A 17,801-nucleotide genomic window follows, 5' to 3' on the forward strand; every position below is an offset into this window, starting at 1 on the left:
GGCCAGATCATCTTTGTTAATTTTTCTTAGGTCCATGAGAACCTACTATGTGTCAATAGTGTGTGTACAAGAGAGAAAGGTTCATTGTCTTCTGCAGCCCTCTGCCATGTCAGTACTTGGGGCCTCCCCCCACCCCTCTCCCCTCCTTTTTCTTTCTTCTTTTTCTTTGTGTGTGTGTGTGTGTGTGTGTGTGTTTCTGGGGATAGAACCAGATCTGTATACATGCTAAGTAAGCCCTCTACTTCCTATAGCCCTTCCTAGTGCCCTTTTTTTAAAGATAAGGTTTTCCTATATTGTCTGAGTTGGCCATGAACTTCTGGCTTTGAGTATACCTCATGTCTCAGCCTTCCCACTGCTAGGACCATAGGCACCAAGCTTGGCTTTTATTGACTGTATTCTAAACAAAATCCACAGAGAAAGAGATTTGCATACTTTAATGTCTTCATGTATAAACAATTAATAATATCCCCATTCTTGGGAACAGATGTGAGTCAGCAAGACTACAAGGTAGGAGAAACGGAGCATTCTGAGCATTCCATTGCAAGAAACATTAACCCTCTGGGTATGGGAAAGGAACTGAGTAATTTGAACAGAAAGGGAAAGCAGAAAAAAATTATATGACAGTACCACAGCAAAAATAAAGAATTTGTAGGAGAGTCAGGCTTATCCAACTCTAATGAAAATGTTTTAGAACATTGAAATAATGTTAAATAAGGGGCTGGGAATGTGGCTTAGTGGTAGATTGTTTGCTTAGCATGCATGAAGCTCCGGATTTGATTCCTCAGACTACATAAATGGAAAAAGCCAGAAGTGGTGCAGTGACTCATGTAGAGTGCTAACCTTGAGGACAGAGAGGCTCAGAGACAGAGCCCAGGCCCTGAGTTCAAGCCCTAGGATGGGCAAAAAAAAAGAGAGATACTCGGTGTCTCAATGCTAGCCACCAAAGTTATATAGTTACGTATTTGTGAGTGAGGTCACTTGTAAGACTTGAAGACACTCCCCTTTGATATGTTGGTATCTTTTCTTTTTTTTCTTTTTTCTTTTCTTGTTTTGGGGTATGTATGCGCCTGTCCTAGAGCCTGAACTCAGGGCCTCCAGCTCTGGCTAGTCTTTTCCCCTCAAGGCTGGCATTCTTCCACCTAAGCCACATTTCTACTTCCTTGATGCTTTTTCTTCTTTTAGGAAATGGCCAGCCTTAAACGACAATTCACTGAACTCTTATCAGATATAGGGTTTGCCAAAGAAGGACTCAGAGCAAGGGAAATTGAGAAGAGGGCCCAGGGAGGAGATGGAGTCTTAGATGCCACGGGAGAGGAGGTAAGGAAGTATTATTACTTCTTATTTCCCCTTGAGTAGCACACGAATAATTCAGGAACTTGCTAACGCTTGTGGATGTCCTTCACTTAGGTCCAGTGAGCGAGTGCTAGTGTCATTCTTTTTCTTTTTTCTTTTTTTTCCTACTGCTCCTAAGGCTTGAACTCGACCTTGGTGCTGTCCCTGAGCCTTTGTGCTCAAGGCTAGTGCTCTACCATTTTGAGCCACAGTTCTACTTCTAGCTTTTTTTGCTAGTTAATTTTCTAAATAAGAGCTACATGGGCTTTCTTGCCTGGATTGACTTTGAACCCTGATCCTTAGATCTTAGCCTCCTTAGTAGCTAGGATTACAGGTGTGAGCCATTGGCACCCAAAGCTAGTGACTTTATTACTTTTCCCCTTTCCACAAATGTGTTCGCTAACACAAGAGAATACCAGAGCTCTTCTGATGGTTGTCATTATTGCTTTTAAGTATCATAATGGATTTTGATACAGTCATAAAGGTAGAACAAGACTTTCTAATGATGTTCTCTCAAATCAGGCAAGCCTTTTTCTTTTTTGTGGATCATGGGGCTTGGTCTTGGCCTGGGTGCTGTCCCTGAGCTCTTCAGCTTAAGGCTACCACATTACCCCTGGGCCTGGGCACTGTCCCTGAGCTCTTCAGCCTAAGGCTACTGCCCTACCCCTGAGCCAAGCCCCATTTCCCATTTTTCTAGTAGTTAATTGGAGATAAGAGTCTCAGGTCCTTTTGTGCTGGGCTGGCTTTGAACCTTGATCCTCAGATCTCAGCCTCCTGAACAGCTAAGATTACAGGCATGAGCCACCACGCCCGGGAGGCCAACCTTTTTCAAACCAGTCTTTTGTACAGTTGTCAAAGAGTACCCTTTCACAGTGAACCTGATACATCTGTTTAAAAAGCAGTTAGGGGGGTAGGGAGAGGGAAATGGGGACCAAGACATGAGAAAAGGTATCAATGTTTGTGAAGCAATGCACCTTCTATCTGGTGAATATAATGTAACCCTTCTATTAATTACAATAAAAAAAAATACATGGGGAAGAAAGCAATATTTCAGGTGCCAGTGGTGAATGTCTGTAATCCTAGCTACTGAGGAGGCTGATACCTGAGGATCATGATCTGAAGATGGCCCTGGCAGGAAAGTCTGTAAGACTCTTATCTACAGTTAACCAGCAAAAAGCTAGAAGTGGAGCTGTGGCTTAAGTGGTAGAGTAGTAACGCTAAGGGACAATGCCCTAAGTATTTTTTAGAGATTTTGGACATCTCTCCACTAAGGCTTAACCACACGAGCTTTTCTTTGCTTTTTTCAGCCTACTAAAAAGGAGAGAAAGGCCTGGGAGCGTAGACTAGTGGTAGAGTCCTAGGCTAGCATGCACAAAACCCTGGGTTCAATTCCTTAGTATCACATACACAGAAAATGCCAGAAGTGGTGCTGTGGCTCAAGTGGTAGAGCTCTAGCCTTGAGAAAGCCCAAGGACAGACCCAGGCCCTTAAGTCAAGGCCCAGAACTGGAAAGAAAGAAAGAGAGGGAGGGAGGGAGGGAGGGAGGAAGGAAGGAAGGAAGGAAGGAAGGAAGGAAGGAAGGAAGGAAGGAAAGAAGGAAGAAAGAAAGAAGGAAAGAAAGAAAGAAAAATTATTTTAGAAGTTCAAAGTCATATCTCCCCATGCCTCTGGTGTGGGCCCTCTTTGCTATAGCACAACAGGAACATGGTTTTGCAAAGATTTGGGTCCTATGTAAATATGGCTTAAAAGATTTATTTTTTACTCACTACAAAGAGATAGAAAATAGATGGCCTGAGACCAAGAGTTTGGCCTAGTAGTAGAGTACTTGCATAGCATGCAGGAAGAACCAGGTTTGATTCCTCAGTACCACATATATAGAAAAAAGCTGGAAGTGGTGCTGTGGCTCAAGAGATAAAGCTCTAACCTTGAGAAAGCCCAAGGACAGTGTTTAAGCCTCAGAACTGGCAAAAAAAAAAAAAAAAAAGAAAGTAGATGGCCTTTTTTGTTTTAAGATAGAAATCAAATAAAATGTAATAATAAAGGCCAAGGCACAGCAGAAGTATGTTAGTTGGTAAAATTTCTTACAAGATTAACTCTGTATTTCTCTTGTAGGCAAACGTAAATGCTGAGAACCACAAGCTGATATCAGCAATGTTGTGTGCTGCTCTCTATCCAAACGTAGTACAGGTAACAGACATTTTTCCTGATACTCAGTTAACCAGCAAAAAGCCAGAAGTAGAACCATGGCTCAAGTAGTAAAGCAGAAAAAACTCAGGGACAGTACCTAGACCCTAAGTTCAAGCCCCAGGACTGGAACTAGAAAAGAAAAAGTGATTTAGCTGTATATGTGCTGGTTTTGATATGCTACTATAGCTGTGAGCGGTGTCACCCTTGGAGGAAGAACACTCTATTGTACTGCAACTTTCTGTGTATCTAAAATTATTTCAGGGGCTAGGAATGTGGCTTGGTGGTAGAGTGCTTGCTTAGCATGCATGAAGTCCTGGTTCAATTCCTCAGTAACACATAAACAGAAAAAGCCAGAAGTAGCACTGCAGCCCAAGTGGTAGAGCACTACTAGCCTTGAGAAAAAGAAGCCCAGGCCCTGAGTTCAAGCCCCAGGACTGGCCAAAAAAAATCAAAATAACAAGATTTTATAAGGAAAATACATGGGAGAAATTCACATGGAGACTTATAATTACAAAAAATACCTCATTGTGTAGCAGGCATGGTGGCTCACACCTGTAATCCTAGCTACTCAGGAGGGTCAGATCCTCAGATCCTTTGATTGCTGTTCAGAGCCAGTCTGGATACTAAAGACCGTGAGATTCTAATCTCCAATTAGCCACTGGAGAATGGGAAGTCAGGCCATTGGCTCAAGGGGTAGAGTGATACATTGATAAAAATGCTTAAAGAAAAGTTGAAAGACCTGACTATAAACAAAATCTGAAAAATATGTTTTTGTTTGTTTGTTTTTTTCCAGTCCTGGGCTTAAACTTGGGGCCTGGGCATTGTCCTTGGGCTTTCCTCGAGGCTAGAGCTCTACCATTTGAGCCACAGCACCACTTCCAGCTTTTTCTACATATGTAGTAACCAAGGAATTAAACCCAGGTCTTCGTGCATGCTAGGCAAGCACTCTACCATTAAGCCAAACTCCCAGCCATTGTTTTCTTAATTAGACAAGAAAGCAAAGGCAAGTAATAAACATACAGTACATACCCAAAAGCCATACTCAGCATTACTAGTAAAAAGAAAACAAAGAGCTGGACACTGGCAGCTCACACCTGTAATCCTAGCTACTCAGGAGGCTGAGTAGCTTTGCAAAGCCAGCCTAGGAACTAAAGTCACAAGACTCTTATCTCCAATTAACCACCAGTAAACCAGAAGTGGCACTGTAGGACAAGGGGTCAGGCAGTAGCTTAGACCTGAAGAGCTCAGGGACAACATCTATGCCCAGAGTTTAAGTTCCACAGCTGACCAAAAAAAAAAAAAAAGCTGGGCTGTAGATGAAACTCATGTGGCTCATGTGGTAGAATACCAGCTATGAGCAAACAAGCCCTGAATTCAAGCCCTGACACTAGCAGTAAATTTTAAAAAAGCATAAATAACCAGTATACAAAAATAGGCCAAAGATGTAGCTTACCAGTCAAGTACCTGCCTAGCAAATTCCAGGCCCTAAAGTTCGAAGTCCTGTACTACAAAGTAAAAGTGTGCTTACCTGTTTTCAAAAAGAAACTAAGTAAAAGGGGAAAGCAAAGCACTATGCATGGTGGCATAAGCCTGAAATGCAGTATTTTAGGAGTCTGAAGCAGAGGGTTGAGAGCTGGACTACACAAAAAGCTCAAGGCTATATAGCAAGACTCTGAGAAGAAAAACAAAGAGAGTGAAACCACAAAACCATTCATACAATATTCATTTGTGCCAAGATGAGTCCAAAAATAGGGATCTAGCTCAGTGGAAGAGCACTTGCCTGGCAAAGCCTTGATTTGATCCTTAGCTCTGCCAAAATAAAATAAAATGGGTTGTGTGTGTATTTCCTTTTTTTTTCCCCCAAATATTTTTTGTCCAGGTGAAGACCCCAGAAGGAAAATTTCAGAAGACTAGTACTGGAGCTGTGAGAATGCAACCCAAATCAGCTGAACTGAAATTCGTCACAAAGAACGATGGCTATGTCCACATTCACCCTTCCTCAGTGAACTATCAGGTCAGAGTGGTAGAGTGTTCCCACCTTGACATGTGGCACATTCTGGATGGGAAACACCGGCTCCTGTCCCACGCAGTGGTCCCCCGCAGTTCCACGGACTTAGAGAAGGTTGAGTCAGAATACACAGACAAGTGGACTATTTCTAGAAAGACTATTTTAAGAAAATTCTGCTGGATTTTAAAAGAAACGTCCAAGGCTACTTTCCAGTGTAAAATTGTCTCCGCATTATACAATTCATGCGCTAATGACATCACTGCCCCGTTTTTGCTGATCTCTTTTCCTCAACTCTTGTCCTCCCTTCAGCCCATTGCTTCTGCCCCCTCCCACTACCTAAAGATCATAAGTAGCTTCCTACTGGTCACCCTCGGGCCCCATCAGCCTGGCCTCTGCGGTGGTATTCCACATTGCTGACCTTACCTCCTCTGCGGTGGTATCCACATTGCTCACCTTACCTCCTCTGTGGTGGTATTCCACATTGCTGACCTTACCTCCTCTGCACACTACTCTCTGTGATAGTTTTGCTTCTGAAATATCACTTTTTCTTTCCACTCTCAGATCACTGTCTGTCTCCTTTATCAGCTGAAATAGTAGTTGCAGCCTGGCACTGGGGACTCACACCTGTAATCCTAGCTACTCAGGATGCTGAGATCTGAGGTTTGTGGCTTGAAGCCCGCCCGGGCAGCAAAGACCATAAGATTCTTACCACCAGAAAACTAGAAGTAAAACTGTGACTCAAAGTAGTAGAGTATTAGCCTTGAGCAAAAGAGCACAAGGACTATACCTAGGTCCTGAGTTCAAGCCCCATCACCCACCACTCCCATTCCCCCCCCCAAAAAAAGAAATAGTGGTTCTGTCATTGGCCTTTGTGTGTGTGTGTGTGTGTGTGTGCACCAGAACTAGAGATTACACTCAAGGCCTCATTCCCTTGCATGGCTTTTTTACTCAAGACAGGCATTCTTCTACTTGAGCCTTATCTCCAACTCCAAATTTTTGCTGGTTAAGAAATCTCACAGACTTGTTTTTTTTTAACCTGAGCTGGTTTTAAGTAATGATTCTCAGATCTTGGGCTCTTAAGTAGCTAAGGTTGCAGATATGAGCCACCAGTGCCCAGCCCCTTTGGCTTTCTTTTCTCACTCTATTATACACATACTTCCTGACAGCATGCACATGCTGACCAGACCCCAAAACTTTCTCCCAAGCTGGGGTTTCTCTGAGCTGTTGCTGTACAGTATCAGCTGAGGTTGATGTTCTGATGTTCCAAACTTAAAAACTGAAACTTCAAGCCCCAGGACCCACAAAAAAAAAAAAAAAAAAAAAGGTGCCCCTCCCTGCCAGCAAGCCTGGTGCTCGCTCACATGAAAGGTGGTTGGGCGTCCTTAATAAACAGGTAAAGGTAATATTTAAATCCACAGGACTGATGGGATATGCTCTGTGTAGCCTGTGTCATCTAAGGCTTCATGTTACAGGTCAGACACTTTGAAAGTCCCTATCTCTTGTACCATGAGAAGATCAAAACTAGTCGGGTATTCATCCGAGACTGCAGCATGGTGTCTGTATACCCACTGGTCTTGTTCGGAGGAGGCCAAGTGAACGTGCAGCTTCAGAGGGGAGAGTTCGTTGTCTCCTTGGATGATGGCTGGATCCGTTTTGTAGCTGCTTCCCATCAGGTAGAAGGATGACTTCTATTTTCTCAAGGTTTGAGGTGGGGGGTGGGGTGGGGAAGGTTTTGACAATGAATTCTAGAATATTCCTCTAGAAAAGATAGGAGAGGGCCAGAAGTTTGGCCTAGTGGTTAAAGTGCTTGCCTAGCATGCACTAAGACCCGGGTTCAATTCCTTGGTACCACATACATACAAAAAAAAAAAAAAAGCCGGAAGTGGTGCTGAGGCTCAAGTGGTAGAGCTCTAGCCTTGAGAAAGTCCAAGGACAGTGCTCAGGCCCTGAGCTCAAGCCCAGAACTGGCAAAAAAAAAAGAAAAGAAGTAATATACACACTACCTGATATATAACTGTAACCCCTCTATACAGTACCCCAGCAATAAAATACAATAAAAGGGGAGGGCAAAAGTAGCTCAAGTATAGAGTACTACCCCTGAGCAAAACAGCTCAAGGACAGCACCTAAGCCCTGAGGACTGGCAAAAAAAACAAACCCCCCCCCAAAAAAAATAAGAAAATAGCTACAATACCTCTAAACCATCAAGATAAGCAGAATGCTATAAAAGCACTGTATCCTGAATCTAAAGAGTTTTCTGATTTTCTAATCCATACCATTTTTGTGGGGGGTGGGGGGTATCATGGGGCTTGAACTTGGGCCTGGGCCCTGTCCCTGAACTCTTCAGCTCAAGGCTACCACCCTACCCCTTAAGCCATAGCCCCACCCCACTTGACATTTTCTAGTAGTTAACTGGAGATAAGAGTCTCAAGTTCTTTAGGATTACAGGCGTGAACCACTGCGCTCAGCTTAACCCATAGCATTTTTTAATTTCTATTTTAATCCTCAATGTTCCTGCTTATTTTAGAGCAAAGTATAAAAGGCAAAACAAGTTTTAATATGGAAAATACTCCATAAAAGCCATATTTCTGCCAGGTACAATTGGCTTACACCTGTAATCCTACCTACTCAAGAGGCCAAGATCTGAGAATCATGGTTCAAAGCCAGCCTGGGCATGAAAGTTTGTGAGATTCTTACCCCAGTTAATTGCCAGAAAACCAGAAGTGGTGTGGTGGCTCAAGTGATAGAGTGCTAGCCTTGAGCAAAGAACTCAGGGACAGCGCCCAGGCCCAAAGTTCAAGCTCCATGACTGACAAAAAAAAAAAGCCATACTTCCTTCCAGAATTAACCTTTTCTGTAAATGAGATGTGATAAAGCCAGGCATGGTGGTACACATCTATAACTCCAGTGCTCAAGAGACAGAGGCAAGAAGATCTGAGTTTGAGTCTATGCTACACAGCAAGACTCTGTCTCTAATAAGGTAGATGAGATAGAAGAGTAGAAATTGTGTTAATCATCATAATTAGGGCATCTCTACTGATAACCCATTCTCCATTGTTCCAAGGACTGCTTACACTGTAGCTTTCCTTACAGGTGGCTGAATTAGTAAAAGAACTTCGTTGTGAACTTGACCATCTCCTCCAGGATAAAATTAAAACCCCAAGCATAGACCTGTGTACCTGTCCTCGAGGCTCTCGGATCATCAGCACAATTGTGAAACTTGTCACCACACAATAAAGACCATCTTAGCACATGTGCTGGCTACTCAGCTGCCGCTTGCTCACCCGAAGTTACAGCAGCACTTCTACCTCGGACTGAAGGCCTGAGCTGGGGCTGGCTGCAGTGTGAAGCCCGCTGATGCCCCACGTGAGGAAGAGACATCTTCCACACTTTGTATTTCTGACAAGTGGGGACACTCCCAGCACAATTTGGAGTGTCAGTGAAACCCAGCTTCCTGTCTTCTTCTCTGTGATTCTTCTGGACTGAATACAAATGAATGTTCAAAACAATCCTGTTTTACTTATGTATGCTTTTTTCCCCTACTTTTTATTTTGTATGTCTATAGATAATCTATGTCTTGTGTTTTTAATTGGGCATGAAAAGAAATAGTGGAGGTTTTTGTCCTGTTACAATAAAAGTTCAAGTGAAAGAAATCAAGGCAGAGGGAAAAAAAATATACATGTATATGTGTGTATATATATATGTATATATATACACACACACAAGCAAGAAAAATAAAAACTGCATTTCAGGCTGTTGACTATTGAGTAAACTTAATTTACTTGTACTCATTAAAAGTTTAAAAAGAAAATTTAATGAGTTCTTTTGGATACTAAAATATAAGCCAGGGGCTGGGAGTTTGGTCTAGTGGTAATAGTGCTTGCCTAGCATTCACAAAACCCTGAGTTTGATTCCTTGGTACTACATACAGAGAAGCCAGAAATGGTGCTGCAGCTCAAATGGTAGAGCACTAGCTTTGAGAAAGCTCAAAGACAGTGCCCAGTCCCTGAGTTCAAGCCCTAGGACTGGCAAAAATAAATAAATAATAAAATAGATAAAATAATACTAGCTGCTGAGAAGGCTGCGATTTCAGAACTGTGTTGAAATCTGGTCCAGGCAGGAAAGTTCATGAGGCTTAGTTCTAAATAACCATCAAAAAGCCAGAAGTAGCCAAGTACAGCCTGTAATCCTAGCTGATCACAGGCTGACATCTGAGGATAGTGGTTCAAAGCCAGCCCAGCTAGGAAAGTCAATGAGTCATGTTCCCAGCCCTAGAATACCTTGAGTGAAAAAGCTAAGTGGCAGGGCCAGACGTTTGTAGTGGTAGAGTGCTTGCCTAGCATGCACGAAGACCTGGGTTTGATTCCTTGGTACCACATATATAGAAAAAAAAAAACAAGTGGTGCTGTGGCTCAAGTGATAGAGCTCTAGCCTTGAGAATGTCCAAGGGCAGTTGCTCAGGCCCTGAATTCAAGCCCTAGGACTGGCAAAAAGAAAAAAAAAAAAAGGTGGGGCTTAAGAACTTATTTGGCATGGAAATGATTCTGAGAAGATGGAGGAAGCCTTTGGAAAGGGAGAAGCCATGCAGAAAATTTGAGCCTGAGCTCAGGGACAGGTTGTGGTACACTGGTGTTGGTGCTGTCAAACTAATGAGCTGGGGACACAGACTTTGTTGGCAACTGAGTCCTTTGGTTGTTTAAACGATTTCCCTGCAAACAAAACCTGAGTACTAGAAAGGGAAAATGATCCAGCTCTGCTTAGGGAGTTCCTCTGTCAGGGCCTCAGCTAAGACTGTCCCCAGGAATTTACCTCACCTGTGTCAGATCCTTCCACCTCTGGGCTAGCAGCAGCTGTGATCCGATTCTCTGGAGGGATTTCTTCCCCAAAGCTGGCTTTACAGCTATCGCTAAGTGGCTACCTGCATAGTCTTTGAACATGGTGTCAACAATTATTTTTAGAATAAAAGGATACTTGAGCTTCCAAAGAGGTGTTTTTTGTTGCTGTTGTTTCCTTTTCCATCATTAAGAGGAAATAACCATCCCAAGAAGGGACTGATACTATGGTTTAAGTAATAGAGTGCCTAGACCCCAGGCCCAAAGCAATGGAGCCAGTCAACCAAGCTAAAGACTCTGAAATCATAAGCCAAAATAAATCTTTCCTCTTTTAAGCAGTTTTTCTCAGCTATTTCTTAGAGATGAAAAATTGAGTAATACAGCATAAGTCCAAAGAATGGGCTGAATTCACTATGTGTCAGAACTGGGCAGAGTTCAGCAGCAGAATTCATTTAACCTTTCTTCTCAAAGGTACTAAACAAAACTCACTCTAAAGACTTTGAAAGTTATAAACTTAATGAGTGAAGATTTTACTAAGAGCCACAACTTTCAAGCTTCATCCACACAAAGCTTTACATATAATAACCTATGCTGGGCTATTTATAAAGAAATGTGGCTTAGGAGCTGGGTGGCCATGGCTCAGGCCTGAAGTCCTAACTACTCAGGAGGCTGAGATCAGTGGGTCACGGTACAAAGCCAGCCCAGACAGGAGGGTCTATGCGATTTTTATCTCCATTTGATGAGCAAAAAAGCCAGGAGTGGAGCTATGGCTCAAGTGGTAGAGCACTAATCTTGAGGTAAAAAGCTAAGGGCAACATGGAGATCCTGAACTCAAACCCCAGAACTGGAACAACAAAAAAAGAATAGAGAGGGCCAGGAGTTTAGCCTAGTGGTAGAGTGATGGCTTAGCATGCACAAAGATCTGGGTTTGATTCCTCGGTACCACATACATAGTCAAAGCTGGAAGTGGTGCTGTGACTCTAGTGGTAGAGCTCTAGCCTTGAGGCAAAAGCTCAAGGACAGTTCTCAGGCCCTGAGTTCAAGCCCCACAACTGACAAAAAAAAAAATGCACATAGGGTTAAGAACTTTGTGTTATCTGATATTTCACACTGAACCAGTCATGTTACACTTATTTCAAATATATTTCTAGCCAAAAATAGGGGCATACCCTCATCACACATACCAAAAAGACCTTTCAATCCCAACACTATTGTGTGGATTTCACGGTATATGATGCTATCTTTGTACAGTTCCTTATTCCTAGGGAAACTTTGTATCACTCATATATATATATATATATATATATATATATATATACACACACACATTTTTTTTTTTTTTCTGGTCAGTTGTAGGGCTTGAATTCTACCCCTTGAATCACAGCACCACTTCCAGTTTTCTAGTGGTTAATTAAGAGATGAGTCTCCCATTCTTCAGTGCCTGGGATGGCTTTGAACCTCAAGCCTCACATCTCAGCCTCCCAAGTAGCTAGGTTTATAAGCGTGAGCCACCGCGCCTGGGTTCATAATTTATTTTTTTAGTCAGGTACTGGTGGCACACATTTATAATCTTAGCTGCTCAGAAGGCTGAGATCTTAGGATCATGGTTCAAAGCCAGCTGAGGCAGGAAAGGCCATGAGACTTTTATCTCCAATTATAAAAGAGCCTCAAGGGGAGGAGTGGTTCAAGTGGTAGAGCATTAGCTTTAAGCAAAGAGGTTCTGTGCCAACACCCAGGCCCAAATTCAAGTACCAGGATCAGCACCAACAAAGGAAAGAAAATTTCAGCTGAGTACTGGTGGCTTTTTTTTTTTTTTTTTTTTTGCCCATTGTGGGGACTGAAGTCAGGGCATGAGTAGTGTCTTTGGGCTTTCTCAAGGCCAGAACTCTTTCACTTGAGCCACAGCACCACTTCCAGCTTCTTTCTATACATGTGGTACCCAGGAATCAAACCCAGGTCTTCATGAATGCTAGGCATTCTTACCAGTAGGCCAAATTCCCAGCCTCCTGGTGGCTTTTTGTTTGCTTGCTTTTGCCAGTCCTGGGGGCTGAACTCAGGGCCTGAGCACTGTCCTTGTCAAGGCTAGAACTCTACCTCTTGAGCCGCAGCACCACATTCGGCTTTTTCTGTATAGGTGGTACTGAGGAATGAAATCCCGTTCTTCGTGCATGATTGGTGAGCAATCTACCAGTAGGCCACACTCCTGCCCCCACTGGTGGCTTTTGACTATAATCCTAGCTACTCAGGTAAGGAAGCTGATATCTGAGAATCACAGTTCAAAGCCAGCTCAGGCAGTAAAGCCCATGAGACTTTTAGCTCCAAATAATCACTAGAAAAGTGGAAGTGGAGTTGTGGCTCAAAGTGGTAGCTAGCCTTGAATGAAAAAGCCCAGGGACAGTTCCTAGGCCCTGAATTTAAGCACCAAAACTGACCAAAGGGGAAAAAAAGGAAAATTTCATTTTTATTTTACTAAAATAATAAAAACTTTAATATATATATTCACACACACACATACACACAACCATATTTGTCTCTGAAATCCTGTAATATGAGGAACACATTTTTCAAAGAACAAAATAATGAAATCAGTTTCAATCTGTGTATTTAAACACCTCCTGTGGATAAGCTTCAAGATGTCCTTGAATAAGATCCTGAACCCGGGACAAAATAATTTCATTAGCACTGCTGCAATTTTCTGGGCCATATGGTGGGTCTATAGTCAGAACCCCAGCCACACAGAGAGTCCTTGGTGACTCCCCCTGTTCAATGACAGGGATGTGGTTCTTCTCAAGCCATTTTCTTAAGCTGTTCTTTTTCTTTTCCAGGTCCTCAGGGCTGTGTCCTTTGTAATCTCCAGACATGAACAAATGTGTCAGCTTCTCTCTCATTCTGTGGTCCCCTTCACTCACGACATCAAGAGTCTGCACAGAATGTCCCATAACTCCAGTCACAGACAGGCTGCCATCTTCAAGGAAGTTCACAAGGACAATACTTTGAAAGAAAAGTAAAGTCAGAGCAAACTGGCAAGGGAAAAACGTAAAGGCCCACATACTATTAAAGAATCAATGGATTCTTTAGGGGCATCATCAACCCAAGATCACCAGAAGAGGGAACAATTTTCCCTGTTTGAAATTCAGTCTCTGACCACCAAATGCCTTTACTTGCTCAACAAGCATTCCTTGAAGATCCTCAATAGCCAAACATTTCACACAGATAAAAACTATAAACACTGTAGTACACAGAAAATGTATTACATAAAGTTGGTAGGTCTGGGGATAATGGCAAGTGTGTATTTAGCATGTGCCTTGCCCTGGGTTTAATCTCCAGTACCAAGAGGAAAAAGAAAGCCAATACCATTAAACCAAAAAAATCATTCTTTAAAAAAGAAGACTCAGTCAAGTATAATAGTTTAAAAATAAATAAAAAAGCAGCCGGGAGCGATGGCTTTACACCTGTAATCCTAGCTTCACAGGAAACTGAGATCTGAGGATGGCAGCTCAAAGCCAGCCCTGGCACTAAAGTCCGTGAGACTCTTATCTCCAATTAACCACCAGAAAACCGAAGTGGCGTGTTGTGGTTCAAGGGGTAGCCTTGAGCTGAAAAGCTCAGGGACAATGCCCTGGCCCAGAGATCAAGTCCCATTACTGACCAAAAAAAACAAAAACAAAAACAAAAAAAAAAACAAGCCAAACACTATTGCTTCATGTCTGTAATCCTAACAACGAGAGTCTGAACTCAAGGTTCTTAGTTCAAAGCCTGCCTATACCGAAAAGTTTTATCAGCTTCCATCTCCAAAATAATCCATCTTGGTTGAGGTGTGACTAAGTGGTAGAATGTCAGATAAGTGAGTGAAACACCAAAGCAAGCATGAAGACCTGTACATGAAGATCTCAGGAGGCTGTGGATCACAGTTCAAAGCCAGCCTGGGGTAGAAAAGTCCTGTGAGATTCTTATCTTTAGTAAAACACTCAAAAACCAGAAGTGTGGCACAAGTGGTAGGCTTGCCTTGAACACAAAAAGGCTCAGGAACAGCGCCCAGGCCTTGAGTTCAAGCCCCAGGACTGGGAAAAGAAAAGAAAAAAGGCTGGTATCAGCAAAAATAAAGATTAATAGAAAGAGGGAGGGACATACAGAAAAAACAAGAAAGTAGCAAAGATAGAACATCCTAAGAACAAGTGTATGACAATAATTTTGTTTTTGTAGGTCATAAGGCTTGAACACTGGTTCTGGGCACTGTCCCTGAGCATTTCAGCTCAAGGTTACCACTCTACCTCTGGGCCTGGGCACTGTCCTTAGGCTCTCCAGCTCAAGGCTATCACCCTACTGTTGAGCCACAACCCTACTTCCCATTTTCAAGAGGTTAATTGGAGATAAGAGTATCAGATCCTTTTACACCAGGGCTGCCTTAGAACTCTGATCTTCAGATCTCAGTCTCCTGAGTAGCTAGACAGGCGAGAGCCACGGCACCCAGCTATGGCAATAATTTGTTTGTCACAATTTTTTAAAAAAGCAGTCTTATTGGAGAAATGAAAATAACAGAGAAAATTGAAACTGGATTGTATATGACAATAATTTTGAAGCTAAAAAACTCTTAGAAACATGTACATTACTGATACAAAATGGAGGGGGAAAGAGGAACAGACAGCTGGCTGAGTTGATTTACATTTGTAATCCTAGGTCCCCCAAAGGCAAAGACCTGAGAGGATCATAGTTTGAAGCCAACCCAGATGGCTGTGGCAAAAACAGCCAGCATAAAGCTCTAAGTGGCTCAAGTGGCAGAGTGCAAGCTGTGAGCGAAAAAAGGCAAGAGTACAAAGCCCTTAGTTAAAAACTCCTGTACCGTAACTAAAAAATAAAAAATACACGCCGACATCGAAATAAGTAAGGGAAGACTAAAGAGATAAAACAATTAAATGTGAGCCAGGCACGATGACTCATGCCTATAACCCTAGCTACTCAGGAGGCTAAGATCTGAGGATCGTGTTCAAAGCCAGCCCCAGCATTAAAGTCCATGAGACTCTTATCTCCAATTAACCACAAGAAAACTGGAAGTGGTGCTACGGCTCAAGGGCAGGGCTGTAGCCTTGAGCTGAAGAGCTCCGGGATAATGTCCAAGCCCAGTGTCTAAGTCCCACAACTGACAGACAAAAAAAAAAAAAAAGCCGGAAGAAGTGTAGTTCAAGTGGTAGTGTACTAGTCTTGAGCAAAAAAGTTCAGGGACCATATCTAGGCCTTGAATTCAGACACCAGTACTGGCACAAACAACAACAACATAAAAACAACTTAGGAAGGGGTACAAAGTTAGTATCCATGATATTATTCTTTACTTTTGTGAACATCTGCAATTCTTCACTAGAAATACAAGAATTTCTATAGCTCATAATAATTAGCTTTTCTGATGTGAGAAAATAATCTATAGTTAAAACAGCATATTAACTTTTCATGGCTCTGCCTTTTAGTTTAGGTATTCCATAGAGGCAACATGATGAATGGTGAGGATTTTAGGAAGCAGGATGCATACTCACTTGGCAGAGACTGGATCTGCAGTTAAAAACCATCCTTTATACTCCTTCTTCTCACTGGCTACCACTGTGACTTCTTTATAAACATAATCTTCCCACTCTAAGGGGCTTTTCTTCATCCATTCATTCATGGTTGCCAGCTACCTGAATGTAAAATCACCATTAGTTAGGGCGAACATATATGTTCCACACAAATGTCTTGCCTCTTATTTTCATTTCTAGAGATTTAAAAAAAAAAAAAAAGTGAGCCGGGAGTTTAGCCTAGTGGTAGAGTGCTTGCCTAGCATGCACGAAGACCGGGGTTCAATTACTAGGTACCACATATCTAGAAAAAAAGCCAGAAGTGGTGCTGAGGCTCAAGTGGTAGAGCTCTAGCCTTGAGAAAGTCCAAGAACAGTGCTCAGGCCCTGAGCTCAAACCCAGGACTGGCAAAGAAAAAACAAGAACAAAAAAAAAACTGTGATTTGCTGTGATTTGTCTCAAATCACATAGGTACTGTTTATTATGCTGAGTCTCAAACAGTGGTACATATCTGTAGTCAAAACTACTTGAAAAAAGAAAAACACTTGGAAAGTCCACCAGTTCGATGTATCTGGCTGGGCAATGTAGCGATACCTGCTTCTGTTTTTTAAAATGGGGGAGTGGGGGGCTGGGAATGTGGCTTAATGGTAGAGTGCTTGCTTAGCATGCAGAAAGCCCTGGGTTGGTTACGGGGGTTGATTCCACATAAACAGAAAAAGCTGGAAGTGGCTCTATGGCTCCTTTGGTAGACTGCTACTTTGAGCACTTGACTTGAACTCAGGGACAGTGCCCAGGACCTGAGTTCATGCCCCAGGGCTAGCAAAAAAAAAAAAAAAAGTCAAGTCCTGTAATCCAAACTACTCTGGACGCTAAGATCTGAGGATCCAAAATGGGCAGGAAAGTCTGAAGTTTTTTTTTTTAATTTTAAATAATTTCAAGCCCCAAGTTCATAGGGCTTGAAGTTGGCCTGGGAGCTGTCCCTGAGCTCTTCAGCTCAAGGCGCCCTACCCTTGAGCCAAGTCCCACTTCTTTTTCTAGAGGTTAATTGGAGATAAGAGTCTCAGGTACTTTTATGCGCATGCTGGCTTTGAACCTTGATCCTCAGATCTCAGCCTCCAGAGTAGCTAGGATTACAGGCGTGAGCCCCGGCGCTCGGCTTGAAATTATTTTTTTAAAAAAAGGTAAGTGGCGCTGTGGCTCAAGTGGTAGAGCACTAGCCTTGAGCACAACGGCCCAGTTGCCCGGTTCAAGACCTCTACAGACACCAAAGGACAAAGGCATTCGATTAGGAACCGGGCTCGGGAAATGAGTGGTTGGGAACTTTTTCCGTCCGCTAGATTCCGAAAAGGAGCCGTTATTTAATCTGGCCCCGCACCCGCTGGAGGCCCGCCCCGAAGAGGACGCCCGCCGGGCTCCGGGCAGGGCCTCCGCGGCGCCCGCACCCACCTCCGCTCCCGGACCTGGAGGCGGGCGGGCGGGGCTCAACTTCTGTAGCTCGCGCTCCCGGCCCGTCACCTCCTCCCGGTAAACCCGGGACCCGCCAGGGCCCGCCGGGGCTCACCGGGACCCACCGAAACCCACCAGCCTCAACTGCACGCCGACCCGCCGCTCCGCACCCACGCTGCCCGGGAGGCGGCGGGGCGGGCCGCCCAGGACCAGCATGCCCCGCGGCACGCGCACTTCCTTCCCCCACAATCCCCTGCTTTGTAGTCCTGGGTCGGGACCGGGGCTAGCTGGGTGCGGGGGGTGGGGGGCGGGAGTCCTTCTCCCTCGCGCGTGGTGTCCGTGTGTCCCTCTCCCTGCTGGGAGAGGCTCTGCCCCGGCTGGCTGCGTTCCTCATGAGTAGCTAGGACCCCAGGTCACTAGGTGTCCAGCAGGAAAAGCATGGAACGCCTCTGGGA

At 43.6% G+C, this 17,801-nt stretch overlaps 2 protein-coding genes across 8 annotated transcripts in view; one reads left to right on the forward strand and one right to left on the reverse strand.

Annotated features, from left to right (window-relative positions):
- The window catches only part of Dhx57 (DExH-box helicase 57), a 45,449-nt gene extending 35,015 nt beyond the window's left edge, over nucleotides 1-10,434 (forward strand). For all 3 annotated transcript variants that reach the window (XM_090337110.1, XM_090337109.1, XM_090337108.1), the window contains exons 20-24: nucleotides 1,183-1,317; nucleotides 3,445-3,519; nucleotides 5,399-5,533; nucleotides 7,000-7,200; nucleotides 8,619-10,434. In XM_090337110.1, coding sequence (XP_090193236.1) covers nucleotides 1,183-1,317; nucleotides 3,445-3,519; nucleotides 5,399-5,533; nucleotides 7,000-7,200; nucleotides 8,619-8,762 — 690 coding nt within the window. In that variant the 3' untranslated portion in view covers nucleotides 8,763-10,434. The remainder of the gene's footprint in view (nucleotides 1-1,182; nucleotides 1,318-3,444; nucleotides 3,520-5,398; nucleotides 5,534-6,999; nucleotides 7,201-8,618) is intronic.
- Nucleotides 10,435-12,839: 2,405 nt separating this feature from the next.
- Nucleotides 12,840-17,561, reverse strand: Gemin6 (gem nuclear organelle associated protein 6). Of its 5 annotated transcripts, none has more exons than XM_090336166.1 (3): nucleotides 17,482-17,561; nucleotides 15,883-16,023; nucleotides 12,840-13,348 (listed from the first exon to the last, which is right to left on the reverse strand). In XM_090336166.1, the coding sequence occupies exons 2-3, from the start codon at nucleotides 16,008-16,010 to the stop codon at nucleotides 12,949-12,951; spliced, it is 528 nt and encodes a 175-aa protein (XP_090192292.1). In that variant the 5' UTR covers nucleotides 16,011-16,023; nucleotides 17,482-17,561; the 3' UTR covers nucleotides 12,840-12,948. The 5 variants fall into 5 exon arrangements, with proteins under 5 accessions (XP_090192292.1, XP_090192295.1, XP_090192294.1 ...); XM_090336169.1 differs by having other exon boundaries at nucleotides 15,883-16,019; nucleotides 17,482-17,545; XM_090336168.1 differs by having other exon boundaries at nucleotides 17,472-17,506.
- Nucleotides 17,562-17,801: the final 240 nt, after the last annotated feature.

The sequence above is a fragment of the Megascapheus bottae genome, chromosome 7, assembly GCF_031878675.1.
Source record: "Megascapheus bottae isolate mThoBot1 chromosome 7, mThoBot2.hap1, whole genome shotgun sequence".
NCBI lineage: Eukaryota > Metazoa > Chordata > Mammalia > Rodentia > Geomyidae > Megascapheus > Megascapheus bottae.

What these genes read in the sequence shown, in the direction of transcription:
- Gemin6 (XM_090336166.1), bottom strand. Translation starts at nt 16,010, where the DNA reads ATGAATGAATGGATGAAGAAAAGCCCCTTAGAGTGGGAAGATTATGTT. An exon ending in GCAGATCCAGTCTCTGCCAA is followed by an intron (nt 13,349 to 15,882) that starts GTGAGTATGCAT and finishes TTTCTTTCAAAG; the next exon opens with TATTGTCCTTGTGAACTTCC.